Source organism: Taudactylus pleione, unplaced genomic scaffold (assembly GCF_031769625.1).
Source record: "Taudactylus pleione unplaced genomic scaffold, aTauple2 ptg000019l, whole genome shotgun sequence".
Classification (NCBI taxonomy): domain Eukaryota; kingdom Metazoa; phylum Chordata; class Amphibia; order Anura; family Myobatrachidae; genus Taudactylus; species Taudactylus pleione.
The window spans coordinates 27,138,617-27,164,560 of record NW_028284421.1 but is presented as its reverse complement, the minus strand read 5'-3'; the positions used below and the strand labels follow the sequence as shown (position 1 = coordinate 27,164,560).

General features: G+C 44.1%; 1 protein-coding gene across 1 annotated transcript; it reads right to left on the bottom strand.

Annotated features, from left to right (window-relative positions):
• On the bottom strand, positions 1-24,181 carry STOML1 (stomatin like 1). Its single transcript, XM_088446208.1, has 7 exons — positions 23,704-24,181; positions 22,615-22,721; positions 21,129-21,278; positions 13,304-13,507; positions 4,190-4,400; positions 1,412-1,552; positions 1-1,161 (listed from the first exon to the last, which is right to left on the bottom strand). Exons 1-7 carry the CDS (start codon positions 23,777-23,779, stop codon positions 962-964), a joined length of 1,089 nt encoding a protein of 362 aa, XP_088302334.1. The 5' UTR covers positions 23,780-24,181; the 3' UTR covers positions 1-961.
• Between the last annotated feature and the right edge of the window lie 1,763 nt (positions 24,182-25,944).

The following is a 25,944-nucleotide window of genomic DNA, read 5'->3' as shown; positions in this document are numbered from 1 at the left end:
TAAAGTTCAATTTTTTTAATTTATTAAAACCACACACATATAAATAACATTCTTCATATATACAATGTTACTAATTAGCAGTCACCTTTTATTTTACATTAGCCCTGCATAAAGTGGAGATACTCTAATGACGTGTAGAAACATGACCATGCCTTACATGCAGTGGCAAAAATAGAACCAACGCTCTAAATACACATTTTTAATCATGAACTATATATATTTTTTTACATGTTTGTATACAAAGAGTAAAGTTGGGACCCTGCAGAGTATCTACAAATTCTAACAAACAGAAATAATGGATCATTTGTGAACTGGATCTAAACACAAATATCAGATAAATGTTCACAGAACTAAGCTGGCTGGCAAGGAAGAGGAATTAGGCCTCCCCTGCTTGTCACTATCCTACACTCCTCTGTAATGGCTGTCTTATCTTTGTGTGTACTAACTTTTAAAGCGCTGACTCCTGCCCTTGGCAGTAAAGGTGGGTGTTCAGTGAGGACAATGTAAGTTACATGTGAATTGATGGCATGTGATGTGTGATGCCCAGGGCCACTGCAAGCACAAATGTTACATCACTGCTTACATGTCCATGTACAAGATGCCTACCAATTGGAAGTCCAAATACTTACACCCTGCTGTACATTCAATCTTCCCCTGTTCATGTAAAATTAAAATATACGTTACGTTATGTACATACAGGAAAAGAGAGGAGACACCTAAATAAGCACCTTATTATGCCATCAAAAATCAGAAATCTAATATCCTGGGAGTAGCCCAACTCTACGTATGGAGTCAGGAAGCAAATGTTTTGTTCCACCACTTGGAGTACAAATTCCCTTGTCCTTGATCAACTAAAAACTACGAGCATGTGGCCCATCCAAACATATAGTTTTGTGTCTAACTAAATGACAGCTTCACAGAACATAAAATGAAAAAGAATTAACAGAAAAATAAACAAACATTAAGTCTTCATTATCATCCGCAGGACCTTCTCTAGTCGAAGTGCAGTCTGCAAGTTGCCCACCACACGCAAGCGACCGGTTGTGTATGCCGTCAGAGGCTTCATCTCTCCCTTAATGAGAGACAGGAGATCACCTTCTGTAATCTCTAGTGTAACATCAGCGGGACTGGAGAGAACTCCCCAACCACAGCGGCCAGATCCTGGGAGAATGAAAACAAGGAGAGTAAAAAGAAGTGTATAGTCTGCACTGAACAAGCACCTTTGTCTAATGTTAGGGGAGAGGGACAGTTATGGAAAAATAAAGACTAACAGAAAGAGATGGCTATAGGAGAGACTAGATGGAGGTACATGGAAAGGAAGAGAAACTCTGGAATCAGTAATAACGCACTGTATAAGGGATAAGAGGAGACGTGAAAGCTACAGAGTGGTCTATAGTAACGATGTACCTACCTCCTGTTAGATCAAGCAAATATCCAGCTCTCTCACCACCACTTAGAGTCACATAGAACTGATATGAGGCACCAACTTCAGAGACCAAAGATTCTGATAGGGTTCCTTCTAACTGTGACAGCATTTGCTGTAATGAGAAATCTGCAATGGCAGCAGAGCAAAAAGTGACATTAGTAACGGAGTTAACACCTCTCCAATGTGCATTTAGTAATGGGGGCAGCTCTAACACTACAGTTCTGACTGCAGCGTTTCATACAGAGCGCAGCTCATACTCTGCATAACACCTCAAAGCAGAAGCTCAGCATGGGCTGTTACCATGAACTAAGTAAATGTGCAGTGACGGAATTAGAAGCAGTTCTATAAACGTATCTTCTATGGCATTCCAAATGTTCCCTCAAATCCTCTTCACCTCTTCTATCAACTTTGGGGGGGGATTCAGGATTCCAAAATGTTGTTTGAAAGGAAAAAAAGAGTTTATATTGGCATATTTAGAATATAAACAAATGACCTAAACTATCTCAACATAACTTTGGTTTAATGGCTGTTCCACAATGACACAACCGTTTTTGTGTATAGTGTCTCACTTACTATTTATTAGAAAAACAGAATATTCAGGGACCCTGAAGGTTCCTCATAAATCAAGAGCTGTAAGGAAAGGCTTGGGGACAGGGGTAGAGCAGTGATAAGGAGGGCCCTTCAATGTCAGTGTGAGCAGTGCATACACTCCAGTAATTAATGAGCTAAGGACCTTGACGTGCAATTCTCGGAAACCATACACTGTACTTCTAAAGGCATGGTGATGAGTGTTTCTTTTTTTTTTTTAAACCTATTAATATTGCAAAACACTAATGTAAAAGGATTTAAACTTATTTCAAATGTTTACTAAATCCCCTCCGTTCCGTATAAGAATATTTTGGTGGGACATTCCAGCTATTTGCTATAATTAGCAGGGGCTTGGCCCTCACTTATACCTGTGCTGATCACCATGCGCTCGCTATCATTACATCCCTTTTACACCGACCGGAAATTCCCGCAGTGATACACATGAAGCGCAGCAACCCGGGATTTTTGTCGGTGTAATGGATCCAGCCGGGTAGTTTGCAGGGTTGACCGTGGGTCATTCCCTTGTCACCTTGCAGTGTAAACGGCGCCATCCGGGTCACGGTGACCCGGATTGTGCCGCATTGCACCTGATTGGCCGGCTTCAGTGGCGCTTGGAGATGACATCATCTTCAAGCGTCCACTGCAACCAGCACTGGTCCAAGCAGCGCACCCAAGGAGTCAGGTAAGAGGGTCAGGGAGGGGAAGAAGCGCTGCTCACCTGCCCCGGAAGAGATGTGAACGGCCCGGGTCAGCGCCGCAGTGTAAAAGGGGCCTGTCCCGGGTTTGAAATGTGTTCCAAATCCCGGGTCATACCCAGGACTTTGGTATAAAAGGAGTATTACAGGAGGATCTAACACTACATCCCAAACTGAAAGTGGTAAACCCTTCATAAGGGATAACATTTTCCGTACATTTATCATCTGAAATTGACAATGCAGGTACCAGCCTACTTGTCACAGTGTGAAAGCGTAAGGGAGGACTATAGAACACGATAGAATTCATGCACATATGAAATGTACACTTGAGCAGTTATGAAGTTAGATGACAGTAAGAACCTGGTCCAAAACTAAATGATAAAGTAGGATGCCCTTTGCCATGGCAATGTTAAGTAGAACACTGCAATCACCATTGCTGAAAACCAGGTGTATTGTCTACATAGAACTTTATTAAAATGAATGGTTTCCGTTATACACCAACCCACTACCACACCACCCTTACAATATTCGGCCTAAGCTTTAAGGAGACGGCGCAAACAGAGAGCGTTTTTTCTTACCGGGGCGATTGTACAACAATACATGAAAATTCACCTAGACATGGAGCATGTCTTTCTACATAAAAAACTATAATGATAAACCTGAAGAAAAAAAACCACGGTACAAAATAAACAGTAATTCATCTTAATTTTATACAAATTCTACATACAGACAACATTCAATGTCTATATGTAGAGCCCAACACAATCATTTGCTAGATACATTATCCAGCAAATGACATCATATATTAGAGTGTATCCATAATGCCTTTTCCCGCAGACTCTCCATCTTTAGGAACTATGAGAATGTCATCCTCTGACAAGTTTGTTAGGCACCAGGGAGTAACAGCTGAAATACAGAGGACTCCATAGCCCCTACATGTATACAGATGTGTCCTCATATACCTAGCCTCAATACACCATGCAGCGTGAGACGCCTGGCCCCAATGAGCCACCAGGTCCCATGCGACTCAGTTTGGGTCAAGCATCTTTTTTGCCCTAAAATGCATCTTAGTCGCAAACAGATGCGACAAACCACTTTAGGAGACTGTATGTGAGGCACAATGGACCTTAGCATGGAAAAGTCATGGCCGCTGCATTGTAGCACTTCATATACAGATTCAAACACAGTCACACACAGATTAAGTGTCACATATCAAATTAGTCAGTGCAGTCTCCTGACATCTGTTTGAGACTAAGACACATTTTCGGGCCAAAAGATGTTAGATGCAAACAGAGTCAGATGTGAACTTGGGCGCCGAGAAAAGCTGTTGTGTCATCTGTACCATGCTACATAATCTGTATAGCACATAGTGGTTATATTTGCAAAAGAGACCCTAAGCATCCCGTTAGCACATTTAACCACAAATGCTCATAATGTTGATGGTAGTGTATAGTTTTAAAAAAATGAAATACTGTGAAACCTGCAGACGGAGTGGTATTTGTTGCGGAACTTTGCTGGGCCATTGAGACAAACTGCATGACCAGCTGCTCCAATCCACCATTTGGAGAGACAACTTGTGGTGTGAGGGCAACATTCACATTTTCTTCATGAGATCGAAGGACAGCTTCCAGCAACAGCTCTACACGTTCAACGCAAACCCCCCACGGCTTCACCTGCTCGTTAATATCCTCCTGCAAAATATCAGGCCAGAAATATTACAGCAACAATAATTGTACAGTCTTTAAATAAGCACAAAGTAGAGTATTTACAACTCAGGCAAGATGCTCCATACACAGCTTCAGTCATTACTAGGGGCTCACCTGAGGTAAATACGCAAACTTCTAACATGCCTGCTGGCCGCCAAACCCATTAGACGCCCCCTTTGCTACATGGAGAACAACTGTAGGTCAGTCTGAGGCATATTTTGATTCAAGTATCTTATATACACACACAAATACGTATATACATGCGCACAACTGAAACGTCACTTGAAAGCCCAATCTATAGCACTACCACAAGAGGATCACCCTTCCAGTCGCTTACTGTACAGACCGACTACTGCTCTATTTCCCTTCATTTAGGGCTTAAATTAATCATCACAGTGAAGGGAATTGGGACTGCCTTTATTAAATGTTACATTTCTGTCTTTTAAGTTAAAAATGCAAATAGAAAGAACAAAATGTGTCCCAGTAAAAGAATAAGGCAAACATTGATCTCTGAGACCTCAACAGGTGGTGGAAAAATCAAGTAATTTAGGGGGAGACAAGACTGTGTGCCCTCCCACAAGGGGGTGACGGGACACCCCTATAAAAGCCCCCATTCCACACATTTAAAGTAAATAATCTCATAATGTACTTACATCTTCATGCAAAAGTGCTCTGATACACCTCATCTATAAGTCAATTAAATCTCTGAAAACCAAAGAGACCACCATCTCAACGCTCAAATCTGTGCATCTCCATGTAAAACGGTGTCCAATCCCACAAGGGTAAAACACGACAGCATTTTCACTACAATTGTGCATTTTGCATATTACCCATAACCACTTAACTGGCAAATTTTTTTTTTACAAAATCCACTCAGAAATTGTCGGGTTTTGTTTATGATTGAATTTGGTCAAAAACATCTTTTTAAAACTTTTCTAACACTATGTTATAAAAAAAAAAGTTTTTTTAAACACCGTTTACTAGAAAAATAGCAATTTTTATGGTATACTGTAGTGCTGGCCGTAGACGGCTGAACCATCGATAGCCGATGGGTTCAACCATCGATAGAAACCAGCGATTGTTTGAGACCGCAGCCTTAACCAGTTTCCTTAACATTGGTGGGGGGGCTACAATCGTTGGAGCAGCAATGCTGACCGTCACCGATAGCTAAACCTCTTGTCGTAGACTATCGATGGTTTGTAAACCACTGATGGTCAGAGGCCATCCTTAGTATACTGTATAGAATACCATCCCTAATTGGAGGAACCGTATCGAGGGGCTGATTCAGCATTGCACGCAAGTACAATGCTGATTGCAGATTCACGATTATTGGGAGTGTGCAGAATAGGTCCTGCATAGTTGCACGCAGCCTCTTCTATGCCTCTGCCTGATTGACAGGCAGTGGTAGTTAAGAGGTGGGACGGGCGGCATCCCCGTTTTCTGGGAGTGGCAAGGCCAGTGACTGCGTCGATCGACGCAGTTACCTGGCTTCGCCAGCCGGCCAGCCTGAGTAAGATTGAGACAATTCTATTATATATATATATATACATATATACATACACACACACACACACACACACACACACACACACACACATATATATATATATATATATATATATATATATACACATACACACACACATATTGTATTTAAATATATATCTTTCTTTTTTTTTTTTTCTTACAGAATACACTGCCCGAGGCTGCAGTACTCACACAAGCAGCCGCGCCGGGGATACACAGAGAGGCTGCGCACAAAGCAGAAGCTGCCAGAAGGGGGATTCGGGCCAGGCTGCAGGCACAAAGCAGCAGCCACTGCCACCGCGCCTGGGGGAGGGTGTGGAGGTTGGGCCGGCCCGGGGACGCAGCTGCCACGCAGGGAGGAGCAGGTGGACCTGCGCTGCATCCTTTTCTCTACAGGATGTGGCGCCGGCTGCCGGGGGGGAGGAGGGGGTGGAATAGCAGGAGCCGGGGCTACTGCTCACAACAAATGCAGAGAAGGTTGGTCACGCAGGCTGCCCAATCACTGTGGCCAGCAGTGAACGGGAGACACAAGACAGGCAGCCACGGGTGCAGAGGGACCAGCAGGTCGGCAGCAGATGTAGGCGGCAGCGAAAATATTAGTTTCCCGCAGCCGCCTAGTGCCCACTTCTGACTGGTCGCATCAGATTATTATTATTAATTATTACCAGTTATTTATATAGCGCACACATATTTCGCAGCGCTTTACAGAGAATATTTGGCCATTCACGTCAGTCCCTGCCCGAGTGGAGCTTACAATCTATGGGCCTGATTCAGAGCCGCTCGTAAGCGGCCGCTTGTTCGCTCCGAGCGATGTCCGCACATCTGCGCATGCTTATGGGTCGTAATGTGCATGCACCAACCAGTCAGTGCGGTCGGAAATCGAGCGCTCGCAAAATAGCGAGTTCCTGCTAATTTGAGTGACAGGATGAGGCGTTTGTGGGTGGTAACAGGGGAAGGTGCTTGAAAACGGGGAGTGGAGATCCGAACGCAGGCGTGCTTAACGGTCAAAACGGGCGTTTTAAGGGTGTGCATAATTAACAAAGCAGCGTCATCGACCACGTCACTTGGTTGTTTCTTAGCCTGAACTGTTCGCATGATTGCGGTAGGAAAATCCTACCACAAGCAGCGCGAGCAGTTCAGACGCCTTTCGATGTACTCGATTAATCTAATAAATAGCGGAGATGACATAGGATGCGAGCGGCCAGGGGGCGTCTTTACAAAATAGCGAGCGCATGTTTCGTTCGCTCAGACATAGAGGAGTCAACAGACCGCAAAGAGCGAGCGCTCAATTTAAATAGCAGGCCCCTTTTTCTGAACGAGCGAGCGCAAATAGCGTCCGGCTCTGAATCAGGCCTTATATTCCCTACCACATGCTCACACACACTAGGGTCAATTTTTGTTGGGAGCCAATTAACCTACTAGTATATTTTTGGAGTGTGGGAGGAAACCGGAGCACCCGGGTGAAACCCACGCAAGCACAGGGAGAATATACAAACTCCACACATTTAGGGCCGTCAGATGCGACCATGTCAGGTAAAGCCCAGCCTGGTGTGGTCGCATCTGATGCAATCGTGCCAGGCAAGTGGTTAATGTGTGAATAAGGCACTTCTACACTACAAATGCATTTATTTACCAAGAGAGGCTATCGGTAATGTGAACAGTTTAATTGCCTATAGGTAGATTATCCTGATACTTGTGCTGACTCTGTTAGATGATTACCTGGACCAGAAAACATTGCTGCAATTACTCTTTAAAGGACATGGACCACAAACTTGCAATTGTAGGAAGGTCTTAATAAATCTTTATTTTAGTTTTCCACATAAATGCAATAAATAGGGCAGCACAGACAGTGTAATGGTTAGCATTACTACCTCACAGCACTGAGGTCGTGGGTTCATTTCCCACTACGACCTTAACTGTGTGGAGTTTGTATATTCTCCCTGTGCTTGCGTGGGTTTCCTCCAGGTACTCTGGTTTCCTCCCACACTCCAAAAATATACTGGTAGGTTAATTGACTCCCCACAAAATTGACCATCGTGTGTATGTTTGTGAGTATGTGGTAGATTGTAAGCTCCACTGGGGCAGGGACAGATGTGAATGGTAAGATATTCTCTGTGAAGCGCTGCGGAATATGTGTGCGCTATATAAATGACTGTTAATAAATAATAATAAATAAATAATAAAGCTGCGGACATGAATTTAAAAAATAAATGTACCCCTTTTTTGGGAGCAGTGGCTGACCCAAGTGAAAATGTACTAACACACCCATATATGTTTCTCCTTGCTGTGACTACAATATCAGTCCCAGGCTCAGCTAGAACGCTCTCAGAGCCTGACTCAGAGATAGACTCGAATGCAATCGCCTTCTTACATGAATACGACGCCGCTTACCTGCATAAATATCGGTAACATCGACGCGCATCGAGCAGCCGTCTTGCCCTTGCGCCAGGTCTGACCTGCAGCAGACTTGGCAGCTCTCCTGACACGCAAAGCAGCGTAGGAAATTGTAAGGGCTAAATTATGCACGCCCATGTAACGGCATTTAAATGGTCAGACCCGCCTGTAGTTTTTAGATGACCCCCCCCCCGTTACCACCCCCAAACACTGACTACCTGTCACCCACTTTGCGAGTGGATCCTCTGTGATTCCGTAATCACAATGAATCGTTGCGTACACGCAATGCGACTTTATAAGCATGGGCACTGGCAAACAAGTGCTCGATCTGCGTCCATAATCCCCATTGCTCTCATCTCTGAACCAGTCCCTCAGTACTAAACATATGAGAACAACGTACATACAGCACCAGAACTATGAGAGACATGACACAGATCTATAGGGACGACAAGACTGTGATGAGCTAAGGCCACTTTCCCAGCTATGTGAGCAGGTCTAAAAATATTTACAAGCAAAATATGCGGATGCTGCCTAAGCCCCCTGCTGGTTTAAGTGCACCCTTCAGAGAGCTGTGGGAACAAGCACTGACCACAAGGAAATACAGAAAAAGTTTTTAGAGTGTATTATTCCAATCCAAAACTAAAGCTAAATACAGCAAACTACAATACAATTTTGATAAAATATTTGAGGTTATTTATTTAATAATGTTGGATAGTATGATGGCATATCCCCTTTGATGCACGTCTTTTCGTTTCTCTAGCAGACAGAGTGGGGTATATTATAAAAAGGAGATTTATGTGCTTACCAGTTAAAACCTTTTCTTTGATTCCATAGGGGACACAGGCTTTACACTGTATATAGGTTGGTGGAAAGGAGTCTGGGCACCACACAGTTAACTTTGTCAGGCACAGCCCAGGCTCCTCCCCCTATAGCCCACCTCAGTTAAGTTAACAAGCCTAAAGGCTCATAACACACTAGACGATGTGCTGTATGAACGATATTTGTGAAAGATTTCCCTTGAACTTTCTGTAGCGCAGGACAAACAATATTGGGTGTACACACTGGTAGATATCTTTCAGTGAAGTCATCCTGCCACATCTCTGAACAGGCAATTCTTGACGATATTGTCAGATTGGCCTGCATGTCAGGACGACAATAGACACAGTTAACGACCTGCGGGAGCATGCATCGTTGGACGTTCACTGCATACACACAACGATATATCGTTGAACGATATCGTTATCCATATCGTTCATAAAAATCGTCTAGTGTGTATAGGCCTTTAGACAAGGAGCAAGAAGGAAGACCGGCACGCACTCAGGTCCAGGCACACAGGATATGTGACCAGGAGAAACAAAAACAGAACAAGTTCCACAAGCCAAATGCGTCAGGGTGGGAGCCCTGTGTCCCCTATGGAATTGAAGAAAACCATTTAACAGGTAAGCAGATAAATCTCCTTTTCTTATTCCTCCAGAGGGGACACAGGTTTTACGCTAGGGATGTCCCAAAGCTAAATCCCTAAGGGAGGGGGGGGGGGGGACGCTCCTGGGCTGCGCTAACAACCTTTCGTCCAAAAGCCGCGTCTTGGCAGAAGACCACATGGATGCCCTACACAGCTGCTCTCAGAAGCACCACGTCGTACAGCCCATGAAGTTCCCACCTACTGGGTTAAATGAGCCCTCGCCATGGACGGTGCAGGAAGATCCGCCACAGCATAAGCGTGGCGAATAGTCAAACAGATCCATCTGGCCAGCGTCTGCTTAGTAGCTGGTCAGCCCATTTGCGAAAGTCATACAGGACAAAGAGAGCACCTATCCTACGCAGGTTCTTTGTCCTATCTACATAAATCTGGAGGGCCTGCACAACATCCAGAGAGGCGTCCTCCGGAGAAGAATCCGGAACCTGGAAAGCTGGAACCACAATCTCTTGATTGATGTGAAACCTGGAAACAACTTTAGGAAGGTATCCTAGTCGCTTTCGAAGGACAGCTCTGTCCACATGATAGATTAGAAACAGCGAAAAACAGGATAAAGCGCTCAAGTCCGACACCTGTCGGGCAGAAGCTGCGGCCAGGATGAAGACAGTCTTCCAGGTAAGCCAAGAAATTTCCACAGTATCCCTGGGCTCATAAGGCGAAGCCTGCATGGCCCTAAGAACCAGAGACAAATTCCAAGGAGCCACCGGCGGTACAAACAGGAGTTGTACATGGAGGACCCCTTGCAGAAAAGTCCAAACATCAGTCAACAGCACAATCTGTCTTTGAAAGAGGACCAAAAGAGCTGAAACCTGCACTTTCAGTGAGTGAGGCAAGGCGAAGTCCCAAATCCAGCCCTGCCTGCAAAAAAGAAAGAATTTGAGAAAGTCAAAATGACTGAGTTAAGATTTCTAGCTGAACACCAGTCAGGAAGATCCATGGAGAAAAACCGGGCTAGAGCATGCTCCCATCAATGCGTACCCGTAGGAAACTACTCCTCTTACCCAGGGGTCCTCTGTGGTCACCTTACAAACTTCCGAAAAAGAAGCCGACCTCCCACCCTGGAATCACCCAGGGGGAGGCCTGCCCAGTCATGCAGAAGGCTTGTCGGCTGGCTTAGCACAGGGCCATCTGGAGGCTCAGGGCTGCTTACCTGCTGGTTTAGAACCTTTGGCAGAGGAACCCTGGGACCTGGATACCGACCACCCCTTGGCCTTACCCTGTGGACCAAAGGACTGAAAATTAGAATATCGCGACCTAGGAGCTGCCCCAGAAGGCAGAAAGGCTGTGCTAGATGCCGCTACTGTAGCCATTATTTTGTCCAATTTTGGACCAGAGAACATCTCCAGAAAAGGGGAGAGCCTCTGGGGCTTCTTAAACTCAGAATCTGCCCGCCAGGAACAAAGCCAGAGGGCCTTCCTCACAGACACTGAAGAGGCCAACACATTGGATGTTAATATACCAGTGTCTATGGCAGCCTCCCAAATAGAAGAAGCTGCCTCCTGGACATGCTCTATGAGAGACAAAAAATCATTCCTGTGGGCACTGGATGTAAGGCCAACCTCCAGGGCGTCAAACCAGCTACCGATGGCCTTAGCAACCTAGGCAGAAGCAAGGGCTGGACGAGCTGCCACGCCCGCATTGAAGTAAACAGACTTAAGATGATTCTCTAACTTCCTATACGTCAGATCTTTAAGTGACGCCGAATTAGGAAGAGAAGTATTCTTAACCAAGCGGGCAACATGCGCATCAAACGGGGGAGGAGATTCCCATCTAGTCCGATCGGCAGCCAGCAGAGGTTAAAAAGTTGTGGGAAACGCTTATTAGGGCGAGACCAAGCTTCCGCCAAAAGAGCATCAAGCTGATGAAGGTAATTCTGCCACTGCCTTCCTTTTCCGTTTGAATACTGGAGCATTGGATGCATCCTTGATTGGTAAAAGATTTAACTGCTTTAATCAAGGGACCCACATCCACCTGAGGCAGGGAATCCTCTGGGACAGACAAAGATTCCCCATATGAAACCACCAATAGATCTACCTACAGATCTGAAGGAACATAGGAGTCACATTAAATGTCAGACAATGGTGTAAACCTGTCCCTCTTAGTAGGCCTATGCTTAATAGCGTGCTCCCTATCCAGCATCTGTTTAAAGGACTCCGGCATCTGTGCTAATCCCTGAATTGACTGCGTAAAGGACTGCATCTAAGGAGGTTCCATAGCAGCAGGCAGCAACTGGGACGGCATTGCATTAGAACCCTGGGCCACTCCTAAATGGCCAGCCACCACGGGCGCTAACACAGGAGCTGAGAGTCTATCCACTGCTTGTAGATTTACCTGGGATAGCGAGGAAAGCAAAGCAGGCTCCTCACTAGCAGTCACATCCAAGAGGGCCCCCCTGCTGTGGAGTAGTAAAACACCGAACACACAGAGACCACCATGGTCCGGAACCACAGCAGCACAATCTTTACAATTACTTAGCATAGAAGCACCCAGCACCCACCTCCTTGGGAGCTTTACCCCTGAAAGACATAACACAGAATCCCAGGAGAACCTCACACACACCAAAGAACTGAGATGTGCAAAAATAAATTAAAGTAGAGAATGTAAATGCACCACAGATAACAAATAAGTGGGGCTATGCAGAGACTGACTTATGCAAAACACATTAACAGTCAAACATACAGAACATACAATGCAATATAGACAATATAAGGCAATAAACGCTCAACAAAACAGCCACAACAGGGTAGGCAGGAGCAATATGTGTAACCTGACCAGTGAGGGTGAGGAATACAGGGAGACTGGGAGCCTGTACTCTCCAAACACCAGCTGAACTGCAGGCACTGAAATAATGGCTGCCCAGTGTCTATGAGGAGGAGAGAGAGGAGGAGCAATGACCGAGACAACTTCCTCTTAAGAGGAAAAGCGTCAGGGAGTGGGGGAGGAGCCAGCGGGGAGAGCCTACCTCCCCCTTCAGGGATAGATCCCAGGGCAATGGCCGCCTTAGCGCTCCACTGCCCCTATGAAGCGGTTAGTACAGCTTCCACAGTGCGCCTCTTCGCAGGCACCAACACAAAACACTGAGGTGGCCTGTGACCAACAAGGTTAACTGTGTGGTGCCCAGAGTCCTTTCCACCAACCTATACCCAGCGTAATGCCTGTGTCCCCTACGGAGGAAGAAGAAAGTGCAGGTTATTAGAAGTGGAGTTGTTGCCCATAGCAACCAATCAGATTCTAGCTATAATCTTCTAAAAGGTGCTAGATAAATAAGTATAATCTGATTGGTTGCTATGAGCAACACCTGCACTTCCATAAACACGCACTTTAGTAAATATATTCCTCTGTGTGTGTTACATCTTTCATTCCAAATGGAAATGTAACTAAATGCTGTAACTAAACAGTCTGCAACTTGGACAGTAAAACCTTGAATTAGCCCATCTCCAGAGATAAGTAGTATGGATATCCTCATTGTTTCAGTTATCAGCCCGTTTACCTTGAGATGTTCTCCTATCCGCAGCCGGTCACCATGAATCTCTCTGAGATATTTGCGTCCCAGGCTTTCTGCCAGCAGGTTCTCAGCTGTATGCTGCATTACAAAGTTAAGATCCTGTACAGACAGTACAGACAGCACGGGGTCACATACTCTAAACTGAACATCTGCTCCCAAGGACACCAGCACATCATCCCTGGACTTCACCTAAACAAAGAATAACACACGATTTAATGGACATGAACAAAATTGTTGGAACTCCTTCCAACATTAAAATAATAACAGCAAACTATCATCCTGTCAAAAGTATAGTAGGTTATGTCATAAAGACAACGGTCTGCTGCAGTATATATTGCATCTGTATAGTACATGGAGGTTTTGTATGCAATAACAGGGAAGACTGCTGCAAGCTTATGCAAGTAATTTGTCATAGCAATCAAATGACAATGGGATATAGTTCTGGCAGTAGGATTTAAAGGGGGTGATTTGGCCTTTGGGGGTGCCCCACGCCCCAGACATGAACCCCCAAGTGTTAGGCACTTACCCGATGAGGTTACCTTGATGTTGGTGGGTAAGCTCATAAAAGCTCAAAAACTTCAGATATGATGCATAATTATTAATGGTTGTATGGTGAATCTGGTCTCTCTCTTTTTTAACTTTGTTGTAGCATTAAGTCTCAGTAGCGTTCCCGCTAGGCTGTTTTAGCGGGGCACGGCACCCTGCCCTCCTTCTGGAGGGCAAAAAGCACCCTGCCCTCCAGAAGGAGGGCAAAGAGCGCCCTGCCCTTACAGCCTGCGGGTGCCGTCTTCACCCGCGGGACGCAGTGTCCCGTGGGTGGAGAAATGTGCGTTGACCCGGTCACCGCCGGAGAATAGACGCCAGGCGCGTGCGCCCGGCATCTATTCTCCCTGTCTGCAGCGCTTGGGGGCTGCTCGGCGTGTCCGTAAGTGCCGGGCACGCCCCACTGCTCGGCGTGTCCGTAAGTGCAGGGCATGAAAAGGGGACGCGTCTTATAGACACGCCCCCTTTCATGACCACGCCCCCTTTTCGGGCGCGCGCACAAGGTTGCCCTCTCTAGCTCCGGCGCCCTGCCTGCCGCCGGAGCTAGAGTGAACACTATCTCAGCTAGGTAGCACATTCCATTAGAAAGAGCTAGTGTGTGCAGTCCAGGCCCCCTTCCCCTAAAATATTCAGTATTAAAACACTTCTGATTTTGTGTTTAATATCATTGCCCTTTTAAATCCCACAGTGGCTTTGAAAATCTGCAACTTAGCAATTAAAGCCCCATCCAGATGGCGTAGCAACAATTTGGTCAGGCCCCCTCTGTAGCCCCCAGGCCCAGCATGTCTCACCAGCCCTGCAGAGTCTCTCTTTGTGCAATACCAGCTGCACTTCTCATTTTAGTTGCGCACATTTTTAGGAAATCTATATATTATTGGGCTGCATGGAGGCAATAAGGTGCTGCTGGAGAGCCGGAGGCTGGAAAGTGCTGACAGCCAGTTCTTTCTGCAGTATCCAACAGTCCCTTCCGCTTCCACTTAATAAAATGGACCTCAGGTCAGAGCGAAATCATGAAAGGAGCAGGGGGTCTTCGTTTCTTAAACAATAGATTCATATAAAAATGTATATTATTATCCAACAGATTACTTACATTAGGTCCAACGTATATTACATTTGAGAAGGTTCTCATACTTTCCTAGTGCCCGTTGCTGAGGAACTAGTGTCCTTTCCAGCAGCAAGCATGAGAAACACTGGGAACACAGCCATTCCAAAATGGCGGATAAACACAAAAGCAGCTATGCAGCATATAAGCAAATACCTTCTATGGAATCAGAAGAGGAAGGAGGTTCAGTAGAGATACATGATAAAAGACAGCCATGGTTACCAGCAGCTGCCTCTGTTACTACCTCCGCAAATCAGTAGTTCATTCTTCATGTCACCACCTCACACTGTCACTCCTTATTCCAGCCATACCTCAGCACTAGGAGCTGCACAGATATGCCAATTGCCAATGGCTGGTTTATTACTGAGGGCTGATAATGCCGCCTTACAATAGCACAGTTTCATGTTATTTATGTCATGATCTAAATGTTTGCAGCAGTAGTATGATTATACCTCATCATGTGTCTGATCTTGCCAGCACTAAAAGACCATGGGGTAAAATGTAATAGGCTGTGAGACTGCAATTTTAATAGGCAAAATCAACCTGGTTTTGCCTACTAAAAGACTACTACTTTAAAACATTGGGCAGTCTCGCACGAGACTCGCCGATGTCTCAAAGCCACAGCCCCATACATTTAGCCCCATATCTGTATAAGCCTGGGTGTACTTGTGTGAAATATCAATAAAGACATTTCACATGATTATTATGTTTGAAGTAAGCTGCAGTGATAATACTAAAGCAGAATTGGTGCACTAGTAAATCAGAAAATTGTTATGTATAGTGATAGATTAAAGAGGAATCTTATCCTACCAGTATAGTTTGATGCTCAAACTATGGGCCTGATACAGAGTTGGGAATAGAGTAGGGGTGTGCACCAGCCACTTTTCGTGTTTTGGTTTTGGATCTGGATCTTTCTTCGTGTTTTGGATCTGAATTGGTTTTGCCAAAACCACCCTTCCGTGTTTTGGGTTCTGGGTTTTGTATCTGTATTTTTTTGAAAAAAAGCATAAAAACAGCTAAAATCACAGAATTTGTAGGTTTTTCTGCTCCTATGCTATTATTAACCTCAATAACCTTAATTTCCACTCATTTCCAGTCTATTCTGAACACCTCACACCTCACAATAGTGTTTTTATGTCCAAAAGGTTGCACCGAGGTAGCTGGATGACTATGCTAAGCGACACGAGTGGGCGGCACAAACACGTGACCCATCTAGGCGTGAAACTGCAGTGGCAGACAGGATGGCAGTTTGAAAAACTAGGCCCCAAACTGTACATAATGCAAAGAAAAAAAAGAGGTGCAAGATGGAATTGTCCTTGGGCCTTCCCACCCACCCTTATGTTGTATAAACAGGACATGCACACTTTAACAAACCAATCATTTCAGCGCCAGGGTCTGCCACACAACTGTGGCTGAAATGATTGGTTCGTTTGGGCCCCCACAAAACAAGCTGGCAATTAATCTGTCCCTGCACAAACTGGCTCTACGGAGGCAAGATGTCATCCTCATCCTCCTCATCCACCGATTCCTCACCCTCTTCAGTGTGTACATCCTCATCCTCACAGAGTATTAATTCGTCCCCGCTGGAACCACAGGTCTCTCTGTACGTTCTGGAGGTTGGTCTCCCTGGAAGAGTTGATAATTCATTTTATGAACATCATCTTCTCCACATTTTGTGGAAGCAACCTCCTACGCCTTTCGCTGACAAGGTTCCCGGCTGCACTAAACACTCTTTCGGAGTACACACTGGAGGGGGGGCAACTCAGGTAAAATAGAGCCAGTTTGTACAGGGACCTCCAAACAGACAGACGCACGCTTGTCGCTGCTGCTTTGAGGATGCAAGTGCGGCTACAGCCCACACAATTCACAAAGACAGAAAAAAGAAGAAGAATATTTTTATTGTTTGTGTAGCACACTTTGAGGGTGTCACCACCCTTTAACAGACAGACGCACGCTTGTCGCTGCTGCTTTAAGGATGCAGGTGCGGCTACAGCCCACACATTTCACAAAGACCGAAAAAAAAAGAACAATATTTTAATTGTTTGTGTAGCACACTTTGAGGGTGTCACCACCCTTTAACAGACAGACGCACGCTTGTCGCTGCTGCTTTAAGGATGCAGGTGCGGCTACAGCCCACACATTTCACAAAGACCGAAAAAAAAAGAACAATATTTTAATTGTTTGTGTAGCACACTTTGAGGGTGTCACCACCCTTTAACAGACAGACGCACGCTTGTCGCTGCTGCTTTAAGGATGCAGGTGCGGCTACAGCCCACACATTTCACAAAGACCGAAAAAAAAAGAACAATATTTTAATTGTTTGTGTAGCACACTTTGAGGGTGTCACCACCCTTTAACAGACAGACGCACGCTTGTCGCTGCTGCTTTAAGGATGCAGGTGCGGCTACAGCCCACACATTTCACAAAGACCGAAAAAAAAAGAACAATATTTTTATTGTTTGTGTAGCACACTTTGAGGGTGTCACCACCCTTTAACAGACAGACGCACGCTTGTCGCTGCTGCTTTGAGGATGCAGGTGGAATCTAGACGGGATTTGGAACCGGGGACACACTACCTCCATCAATTGTCTAAATCCCACTGCACTAATGGCGGATACCGGACGCACGTCTAACACCAACATAGCAGTCAAGGCCTCAGTTATACGTTTTGCTTCAGGATGACTGCTGTCGTACTTCATCCTCATCGCTAGGGACTGTTGGAGGGTAAATTGTTTAGTAAAAGTAGTGATGTTCCTACTTCCTCTCTGGGATGTTGAACAACTCCCAGCAGCAGCAATAGCACTAGGAGGAAGTGGTTCTTGATCTTTCCCTATTTTATTTTTATCGGAGAAAGTTTGGTCCTCCATTTATGTTATATTGATATATACGTGCGGCTAAAGCGCACACAAACACAGAAAATATTTTTTTATTTTTGCTGGAGAGTAGTGCACTTTGTGGGTTACACCACCCTTTAAGAAATGAGCTAGCCGGCTCTTTACTTATGGGACACAGGCGCACGCTTGGCGCTGCTCCTTTGTTGATGCACGTGCGGCCACAGTGCACACAAGTCACAAACACAGAAAATATATTTTTTTTTTGGTTTGGAGTGTACTTTGGGGGTTACAGCACCCTTTAACGGTCAAGCCAGCCGGCCCTTTACTTATGACACAGGCGCACGCTTGGCACTACTTTGTTGATGCACGTGCGGCTACTGCGCACACAATTCACAAACACAGAAAATAATTTTTTTTTGGTTTGGACTGGAGTGTACTTTGGGGGTTACAGCACCCTTTAACAGTCAAGCCAGCCGGCCCTTTACTTATGACACAGGCGCACGCTTGGCACTACTTTATTGATGCACGTGCGGCTACTGCGCACACAATTCACAAACACAGAAAATAATTTTCTTTTTGGTTTGGACTGGAGTGTACTTTGGGGGTTACAGCACCCTTTAACGGTCAAGCCAGCCGGCCCTTTACTTATGACACAGGCGCACGCTTGGCACTACTTTGTTGATGCACGTGCGGCTACTGCGCACACAATTCACAAACACAGAAAATAATTTTTTTTTGGTTTGGACTGGAGTGTACTTTGGGGGTTACAGCACCCTTTAACAGTCAAGCCAGCCGGCCCTTTACTTATGACACAGGCGCACGCTTGGCACTACTTTATTGATGCACGTGCGGCTACTGCGCACACAATTCACAAACACAGAAAATAATTTTCTTTTTGGTTTGGACTGGAGTGTACTTTGGGGGTTACAGCACCCTTTAACGGTCAAGCCAGCCGGCCCTTTACTTATGACACAGGCGCACGCTTGGCACTACTTTGTTGATGCACGTGCGGCTACTGCGCACACAATTCACAAACACAGAAAATATATTATTTTTTTAGCACTTGGGGGGAGCACCCCTGATGGACAGAGCACCCCCTGGACAACACTACAGCACCCCTTTAGGACTGGGACACTGCACAGGACTTTGGAGTGGACACAGCCCCTATGGAGAACTGACTGCACAACACAGTCCAGCCAGCCCCTATGGACTTTGAAGTAGTGGACACAGCCCCTATTAACAACAGCAGCACAGCACAACACAGCCAGCCCCTATGGACTTTAAAGTAGTGGACAACAGCAGCACTACACTACACTACACAGCCCAGCCAGCCCTAACTCCCACCCTCCCTCTTCACTGTCCACAGCCGAGTGAGAAAATGGCGCCGACGCGGGTACCTTATATAGGATCCAAAACCCGCGAGACTCGGAAGGCGGGATGATGACGTTTTACCTCGATTTCAGATCCGAGTCAGGCGGGAAAAGTCGAGCCTGACTCGGATCGGGGGGGCTCGGGGGGGTTCGGATTTCAGAAATCCGAACCCGCTCACCCCTAGAATACAGTAAGATATAGCAAGTAATTGTGCACCTGAACAAACCATGTTGAAATACAAGAGGTGCAAATACATACATTGTTTTGCATGTGGAGTAATTACTGGCTGCTTTTGCATGTAGTCCACAAATGCTGGACAACTTTATTTTTACACTGTAATTTAGATTTCACTTTAAACACACCCTGCCCAAATGTAAATATCTCTGCACATTTTAAATCTTGCCCGCCTGCAGTGTTACTTGCTCTTTCTAAAGGGGCACATCCACTAGCAGACTGTGAAAAGACTGCACGATTACGACATTGTAATCATGCTGTTGTTTCACAGTCTGTGCTGTCCCTACACTGAACGACATGTCGTTCAGTGTAGGCACCCTCCCTCATCCCTGAACATGGGCAATCGGTGGTTATAGACAGATTGACCAGCATGGTCAGCACATCACTGGTCGTTTTTTACACTTTCATGGTCGATTTGTGAGCGATTAATGAAAGATATTGTTAAATCACTCATTTTAATCGGGTAGTGGATACCCGCCTTTACTCTGGGACAGATGTATGAAGCTATGGAAAGTGATAAATTGGAGAGAGATAAACTGCCAGCCAATCAGCTCCTAACTGTCATTTTTCAAACACAGCCTGTAACATGGCAGTTAGGAGCTGAGTGGTTGGCCATTTATCACTCTCCACTTTATTACTTTCCAGAGCTTCATACATCTGCCACTATATTGCCTTTATCGGATAAATGTGATTATCAACAGATAAATTTTGCTTAAATAGCACTAGATTTTCATATTAAACATTTTAAAGTAACAAGTTTAATTTCCTTTTTATATTCTCTATTTTAGAAATCAAAGGCAAATATATCTGTGGGAAGATACCCAAAAAATACCATCTAGATGGTCTGTTATCTACAAAAATCCCAGTGTCCTGGCAAGTAAAAGGACAGCTTGCATATAGGTAGGTAGACATTTGCTACGCTAGTCAATACCAAACCCCCAACTCTGTCAGACTCCATCTCTTCACCATAGCCTATCACACAACACCTGGCATTAATCAGACTAAGCCCTGTGTGCTGCATTTACAATGCCCACTCTTCTCCTCCCTCTACCATTTATCTTATCTTTGCATCTCACCAATAGATGGAATGGCACTACATACCTTGGGGCTAATTCACAGTTGAAAGCAATGCAAAAATAAAAATAAGGAGTAACACTGCACATTGTCAAAACAGAGTTGACTGCAGGTGGGTCAGATTTAAAATGTGCAGTGAGATTTAGGGACAAATTTACTTAAGCGTCTAAAAATGAAAAGTGGGAGGTATTGCCAAGAGCAACCAATCAAATGATAGCTATTATTTCTCTATTGCATTTTAGAGAATGATAGATCTAATCCAACTGGTTGCTAGAACAACACCTTCTGTTTTAGAAGCTTTAGTAAAGCTACCCCTTAGATATGGGGGCATGTATTAGCGCAAATTTAAATTGCCGCTTAAAACTAAAGTTATCCATTAGAGGGCTACATGTAAAAGCAGCCAGTATTTACCCTGCATGCAAAGACAATATATGTATTTGCACATCTTGCATTGCAACATGGTTTGTACAAGGGCAAAGATACTTTATTTTTTTACTGTGCTCTCAACTCAGAATCTTCCCCTTCTGTCCACATCTACCTTGTATTACCTTGTATTATATATAATGTACACTGTTTTCCTTACTGACAAGTACTGTGGAGTACCCTCACACCCTACAAATAAACATATAACAATTTCTCCGTGAGTACTCACCTTACATGGGAGTATGCTGAATGCTCTTGTTCTCATATCTATTCTCTGAAACTGGTCAATAAGAGGGAGAAGCAGGACCAGTCCTGGACCTCTAGCTGGGCGCACACGGCCAAGCCGAAATATCACTACCCTCTCATAATCAGGCACTATCTGTAAAAAGGACAATGGATTAAACATCACTTTTATTCAAAATGATATGACTGGTAAGACTCATTTCACAAATGCCACTTATTTCAAATACTTATTATTTTGCATTAGTTGTGTAGCATTAGTAATTAAGGGTGCCATTTATTACCAAATTTTAAATTTGATCATTAGAATTTCTTATCGCCGCTATTCATGGCAATTAGAGATACTGAACCGCCCGGATGCATTACCAATCACATCCAGGGACAGGGGTGCCGATAGGATGTGTAAAAGTGATCAGCGATCACTTTATTTTATGCTGCGGGTCCTAATTGTCATTTGCTCCCATGCATTACCGGATTTTCATTCCAACCAACCAACTGAGTAAAGTTGGAGTAAAGTTGATATGGTGTATGGCCAGCTTTAGGGGAGTTTAGTAAATCTCACAATATAGCAGCCCCCATAGAAACCTATGGGGGCTGCTATTGCAATCGGAAGCAGGTAACCGTAGTAAATATCTCAGATATCGGCTGCATAACCACGGTAATTCAGGGGATACTTACAGTTTGTGGGTATCCGCAAAATGTGTTTAATAATTATGCCCCCAAGTGATAAAAAGTGGAACCCAAGAGGTTAAATGAATAAGAGGTGAGTCATGCTGGCTCATGCAGAGAATTCTCATAGGGCGCACATTAATATGTGTGAACCCTCTGATCCCTGCACTGGAAGACATTATGAATGTATGTCAAAAGCTAATTGTCACCAAGAGGAAAGAGTAAAAGACAAATAACCTTTCCATCACCAGTAATTCATTACATAACATAGGGAATGGCTGAACAGCTACTATCCTAGGTTGTTATCAGCTTTGTGTGTACAAGGTAATTGTCCAATCAGTGTTAATCAACACAATGCAATGACTATAGCCAGTGCTGATGAGAGCATTGGGAGTTATTCCTGCCATGATATCACAATGTTATGCCATGTGATATAAAGGGGAAGGGAGTATAAATACTACACAAACATTGTCAAATTATGTTCTTCAGAAGAAGGTAGTCTTCCTCTTTGTTTTATAAATATATCTAACAGAAGTATAGTAAAGGCATATCTAGAAAGGGTCTGTTCTATTTTGTAAAAGCATAAGGAAATATAACCCGTTTCCAAAAAATTTTAAAAGTTTACACTTTTCTACTAACATCAATATTTACTGAAACAATATTTACCTATCCAACCTGTTCCCAGAGGAAGGAAGTACAGATAGAACATGCACTTCATATTGCCTCGCAGCCCCTTACTCCATTCCAGCCCTTGTTACTGTGCAACTATTGCTAGAAAAGGGTTCCAAGAATAAATAACATTTTACCTTTAGGAAACACCAGATGGATATTGGTAACGTGATGATAAGAATTAGAAATGACAGACCGGTAATCCCAAGGTGACAAATCCACATCAGCCAAGTATCAGAGGCAACTGTGGGGAAATAAGTGTTCATAATAAATAATACTTCCGATATTGTGCATAACCCAAAGCCAAAGGGGGACTGTTAAAAATCATATTTGCCCTATAAGCAGGACGACAACATAGAGTTCATAGATCATCCAAATCTAGGAGCCAGCTGTAAATCATATGAGTGGGAGACAGATACATAGTAACTTTAAATATTTAGGTGCAGCTATAATTTGTGAGTCACTTCCTGTCTAGAACTATATACAAAAACATCCTCCCGCATCAGAGCACCTGGCCCTTTATTTAGCCCAGTGGTGGAGGGGGGGGGAGACAGGCTGAGATTTTCCAGGGGCAGAGCCTGAGCAGGCAGTGATGTGATCATGATGTAGCGACAGGCAGAGGCAGTGCAGCCAGCTGATGCCTGTCACCACTGAGTGTCTATGTCTACAGCTATGCTGAACTGCAGTGCCTGCGGAGCTGACATGGGAGTTGCAGGTGAAGACTTTGGCCACCAGTGATGCTGAAGCATGGATCCCTGTTTGGTGGCACTGACAGTCCTGATTAGAATTTAATTTACCATTAGGAATTTAAATATTGCATATATAAAGTATGTATTTAAGTAGCAGGCCACATACTTATATTATCTTTATTTGTTACTGGAGGCAGCACAATTTTTTTTTTTTTACTTTTATTTAGGGTGGGTGGCCAATAATGTTGGGCTTAGGAGCCTCCTGACCTCTAAATCTGCCTCTGTACAATTGTAAGCAATTGAACAGCAGCCTTTCAGGGGCAAATAGCTATGAAGCAGGGACTACTGTACAATGCCACACATGATAACACACTTGACAATAACACAACATATGGATATTAATTAGAAACCTTAATAAAATTGTGAATTTCAGAATTAAAAAGTTGAAACCTTAAAGACATATTTAACAGAGCCACAAATTGGGGAGAGTAGAAAGGATGACAAACTTGGACACAAGTCAGGATAAGGGGTATGTACCTGATTTTGCAGATTGCGATGGTGGAGCTCCATCTAACCCCAGGGGCAGAGCTCTGTATTTATATTGGTTCCACATTATAATGAGTTTAATGTAAAGACTGTGCCGGGAGCACACCAGCCACACCTACTAAGTACACTGTAGGCAGGTGCGCGCTGCGCTGCCGGTATGATGAGCATGGGAGAAGTTGCACTAATGATGTATAGGTAATAATAAGACACACCGGCCTGTCTTAGTGGAATCTCGTCCTATAGGCACACACATATATATATTTGCCATTCAGGAAGACCGCTGAAATAGACTTTTGCCGGCAGCCAGCCAGAGTGATCTCTCTTCCTGGTTACTGTAAAAAGTGTTTATAAGCTTGGTTATTATAACTCGGCGCTTCTACAGTACGGCTGTCTCCAAATCCTCAAACAGAAATGTAAGGCGGCGGCCATTTCTTCGGAGCTCAAAAGCCATTTATACAGCTGCACGAAGGATTCTAGTTACGAAGACACTAAAATAAGTAACATTATTTCCTCCTTGTGTATCAACGTGAAACATACCCAGAAGGACATGTCACACACACCGTCCTCTACTGTTGGGAGGTCAGAACATCAATTACCGGACAAAACATGTTTTGTAAACAATTTATGTTTTGCTTCTGGAATTAGTTCTTGTACTCAAAAGCAGAGCTTGCCTTTCTGTATTTTCAGGAGTAGTTTCAATGATAATTATGTCTTTAAGCAGTATATGTAATATAATGTAATTGTAATATATGTAATAAAAATAATATTTTCCCAAGACACTTTTAGCATCAACCCTGAAACATCTTTGAAGACACTTTTGAGAATGCTTTTATTTTTTTATTTTTTAATGTATATCTAGGAGCAATATGACAACTTGCAGTGCAATAGATAATTGCAACTCTATGCTAGTCAGTAGAAGTGGTGTAGACGGTCTTTAACCTGTGATACATAGTTGCTGACTTTTTAGGACCAACTGTGGAGGGGATAAGATAAGGCAGTATGACAACACAAGTTGCATCTACATGGCCCGGCCTAGCCCATTTAAGATAGATTCGAGAGGTTGTTCAAATACTGAGATTTAATTTTGTCAGGACAATTCATATTTGCAGACCTTGAGGTTTTGGCAAAAAGTGGGCATTGTTTGGAGGAACCAGTCATAATTTGGATGGATCAGAGCAGGGCTTATTTTGTCTCGTTGGCATGTGTAAATGTATTGAGTATGGAATAGGAAAGTTGGAAGGTGACCTACGCACCTGTCACTGGCATGTGTGGAAATTAATTACTTTTTGGAAGAAAGAAGAGGAGAGGTAAGGGAGAGCCTAATGCTTCAGAAATGCTAGGCACATCTACACAATGCTAGGCCTCATCCTTACTATGATGTGGCCACGGCTCCATCATGACTTGGACACCACCACTGACACCATACTGTTTGTCCTAAATTAAGGACTGGCGCATTTGGGAGATTTGTCCCTGCACAAATTTTTTTTTGTCAGAATGGATTTTGAAGTGGTAGGGGAAGCGGGGCAGGCAATCCAAAGTCTACACAGCAGTTTCTGTTAATTAACACTATCCATGTACAGGAGGCCATGAACCACAACTCAATTAAATCTTAAATTTCAGTTAACAAATTTGTGTGTTTGGGCTTTATTTAATAGAAACCACTCTTCTGATAGTTGTAATGATCCCATAACATTACAATCAACTGAGTAATGTAATAATGTTTAATCAGCATCCCTCCTAACATTTATACATGAAAAATCAGAACACAAGGCTGTCCAAGCCTAGCCTTTGAACTGCCCCAAAACAAGCACATTTAAGCAAAGTTTCACACATTTCAATGTAACTTTTGCCTCTGTTAAGTGTTCCTTGAAGTGGCCACAAAGGAAATGGAGCAACAACTGCCAGTCTACGATGCAATTCACATAAGCTTGAATGATTTTATTCTAGGCAAGTGTAATTCCTACCTATGTAATAAAACAATGTTTTTTACAGTGTTACACTATGTGCTTTATGTTATTTGGAGGTTAAACGGTGTGTGGAAGATATCAATCTACTATCAAGTGAATCGTGGACCAGAGCCGGTGAAGAGACTTCATATAATCACTTATACATTTTAATTCTGATACATAGCATAACACATAAGCATTCCATTCCATTGCACTTGGGGCCTGATTCTGAGTGGGATGCAAAATTTACTTCTGTGCAAATGGCCAATGTTTTTCAACTGCACAT